Source organism: Crinia signifera, chromosome 9, assembly GCF_055691185.1.
Source record: "Crinia signifera chromosome 9, ASM5569118v1, whole genome shotgun sequence".
Taxonomy (NCBI): Eukaryota; Metazoa; Chordata; class Amphibia; order Anura; family Myobatrachidae; genus Crinia; species Crinia signifera.
Window position 1 is genome coordinate 139,129,008 of NC_139225.1, and position 3,353 is coordinate 139,132,360.

General features: G+C 35.3%; 1 protein-coding gene across 1 annotated transcript; it reads left to right on the forward strand.

Moving 5' to 3' along the window:
* Positions 1 to 446: 446 nt before the first annotated feature.
* Positions 447 to 1,448, forward strand: LOC146036463 (olfactory receptor 6C74-like). The gene has a single exon (XM_083160459.1). The coding sequence runs from the start codon at positions 447 to 449 to the stop codon at positions 1,446 to 1,448; it is 1,002 nt and encodes a 333-aa protein (XP_083016585.1).
* The last annotated feature ends 1,905 nt before the right edge of the window (positions 1,449 to 3,353 follow it).

Genomic DNA, 3,353 nt, shown 5'->3' on the forward strand with positions numbered 1-3,353 from the left:
AAAAAATTAAACAAAAATTGAATAGGTCAAATTGTGGACTAGACAAAAAAAAATCAGAAACTGCTATTTTCTGACAAATGTCAGTTTTTCCGACTCTAATTGAATAGAAGTAAGAGTGCCCTATCTGCAAGCTTACAATAAGTGTAAGTATAAATATTAAATCAACATGCTGATGGATTGCCTATTCTCACAAATTATACTATTAGTAATATAATTAATTGGAGACCCTTTTTATGTTATTGTTTTATTTGTCATTTAAAACAAGCCCTATTGTACATTGGCTGTGTTCTGGAAAAGACTAACGTAAATGTAAACAAACAAAAAAATTGTTGTGCAGTTGATCATACATTATAAATTAATTTTCCTTAAGATATTTGTTTCATGTTTATTGAGAAACTTGTTTTTCTTACTTTACTTTTACTAGCTGTACAGATGTTTGCATAAATATGGATTCTGATGTTGTACTGTACTTTTGTTTTCTCTATCAGGTCTTAGAACGAGGTCAACAAATGTATATAAACCAGACCAATGTAAAATTCTTCATCGTAAAGGGGATCTCAGATGACCCAGAGCTGCAGGCTCCAATCTTCTTAATGGTTCTTCTGATTTATCTCATCACTCTTGGTGGTAATGTGACCATTCTTCTACTGGTCTGTCTGGACCATCAGCTCCACACCCCTATGTACTTCTTCCTGGCAAATTTGTCCACAGTAGATATGTCATGTTGCACTATCAGTCTACATAAGGTCCTTATGACTTTCATTACTCATGACAATACCGTGTCTTACCTTTTCTGTATGATACAAATGTACCTGTTTGGATCGTTAGCATGTCATGAGCTATTGATACTGACAGCAATGAGTTATGATCGCTATGTAGCTATCTGTAAGCCGTTACACTATTACATGGTAATGAGTGCTAGAACATGTTCTCTGATGGCCTCCGCTTGCTGGTTGTTTGGTTTTTTGCAGATAATTCCTCCTTTTGTGATACTCTGCAGCTTTACTTGCTATTCATCCATTGAAATCAACCACTTCTTCTGTGACATTGTTCCCCTGATAAAAATTACTTGTGATGATACCTCGATATTAGAAATTTTGTTTTTTATGGAAGGGTTGTTTTTCTTTATCTTAACCCCATTTGTGCTCACTTTTATTTCCTATATTTTTATAATAAGCACCATACTGAACATCCCATCTGCTATTGGCCGGCGTAAAGCCTTCTACACATGTTCCTCACACCTCACCGTTGTCTTATTGCTCTACACAACTCTTATCAGTCAGTATCTGTCACCAAACACAAATAGCAGTTTGGACTCCATAAAACTCTTCGCCCTATTTAACACGACTGCCGTCCCCATGCTCAATCCACTCATTTACAGTTTAAAAAATAAATCTGTTATAGCAGCTCTCAGGCGGAGATTAGGGAAAATTACAACAACATCTTAATATTTTTCATTATTTTCTTAAAAGTGGAAAGAGATAATGCGCCAGCCAATCGGTTCCTAACTGCCACACTACAAGCTGTGCTTGAAAACATAACTGCAACCACTTCCTTGCCAATAATTCTATCAACAATCTATCTGTGGTTTGAATGATCCTCCAGTTCCACTGAACCACTTTCCAAATCCTAACTGTCTTTCTATGTCTGATGAAATCCAGTTCACGTTATCTACTTCTTCCCTTCTCCGATAACTGCTACAACATTGATGCCTCCCTTCCAGATTCTCATCAACTGTCTAATCTTTAATTCGCTCTTAATAGCAATCTTTTGATTAGGGTGTACCCTTCTGCCACCAATACTACTAACGTTGGTAGTCTCATTAGTCCCTTACACAAATCTTGCTTCTCTCGTCTCAACTGTATCCTTTGCTCATTATGAACAGAACAACTCTACAGGATTATCTTTTTCAATTATCTGTAAATTATCAAAATGATCCACACGGGTGGAACATGCCAGAATAATTTACATCGGAATATGAAGACAAAAGAGGCTTGAATCCTGGCATTGGGCACTCTGACATTTATTAATGACATTTTCTAAATTAATCTGTGTAACTGCAAATTTAGAAACTCAAGTCATTGGGCCTGATTCAGAGATATACTTGATTCCGATACTTTTGCAGTAGAGTGATTATCGTCTGACTACACATGCACCTGAGTCACACTATACTTGTGCCATGATGGTTATATTGGTGGTTTATTGCAATTATTCTAATAAATACATTTTATTTCATAACCGGTTTCTTTTTTAATTATTCTTCTGCATCTTTTGGTCAAGATAGACAAGGTGGAAATTTGGAATATTTAAGCAATTACTTAAAACAAATTCAAATCCTTTAAGCTGCTGTGATAGTTGTTGTTGATAGTTGTTGATCTTATATATACAAATTAGCATAAGAAAAAAATCACAAGTGTGGAGAGTTGATATGGATCAAGATCAATCAAGGGAAGTCAAGGGAAGTGCAGGAGCATCAACCAAGTACTAGTGTTTTGGCTGCTACCAGTCATAATATTACTAGTACTTCAATATTTGCTAAAGTTTGTGCTCAAAGGCATAAATGATTTAAGTGATGGTATAGGAAATCAGAATGATGGGTTGTTCTTATATATACAAATTAGCATAAGAAAACATCACAAGTGTGGAGAGTTTATATGGATCAAGATCAGTCAAGGGAAGTGCTGCAGCATCAACCAAGTACTAGTGTTCTGGCTGATACCAGTCATAATATTAATAGTACTTCAGTATTTGCTAAAGTTTGTGCTCAAAGCTTAAATGATTTAAGTCATGGTATGGGAAATCAGAACAATGGGCCTCATTCTGGTTCACTCGCAAAAAAAAATCTCTAATGGGCAAAACCATGTGCACTGCAAGTGGGGCAGATGTAATTTGTGCAGAGAGAGTTAGATTTGGGTGGAGTTTTTACTTTAAACTGATTGCAGTGTAAAAATAAAGCAGTCATTATTTACCCTGCACAGAAACAAAATAACTCTCACAAATCTTATGCCACACAGAATGATGCAAAAAATCACACGGAATAAAAGGTGTGCAGATCTGGATTTACCTGGATTTACCCAGATCCCAAAACGGGATCTTATTGGCTATATGCTGTCACATGTTTTTGATAGCCAATAAGATCTCGTTTTGAGATACATCTGCACATCTCTACACGGAATTAGGCAAAATTCACAATTATGCCATGCATAGAGTATGAGAAAAAAATTAATAATAATTGAGTAACACTGCCCTAATTAAACCATAGAACACTGATATGGATGAAAACACAGACACCATTAATTACTATATATATATATATATACTATATATATATTAGACCTTTACATTTTGCATTT

Bases quoted from the DNA above. Each gene is read 5' to 3' on its own strand.
- LOC146036463 (XM_083160459.1), top strand. From the start codon at position 447: ATGGATTCTGATGTTGTACTGTACTTTTGTTTTCTCTATCAGGTCTTA.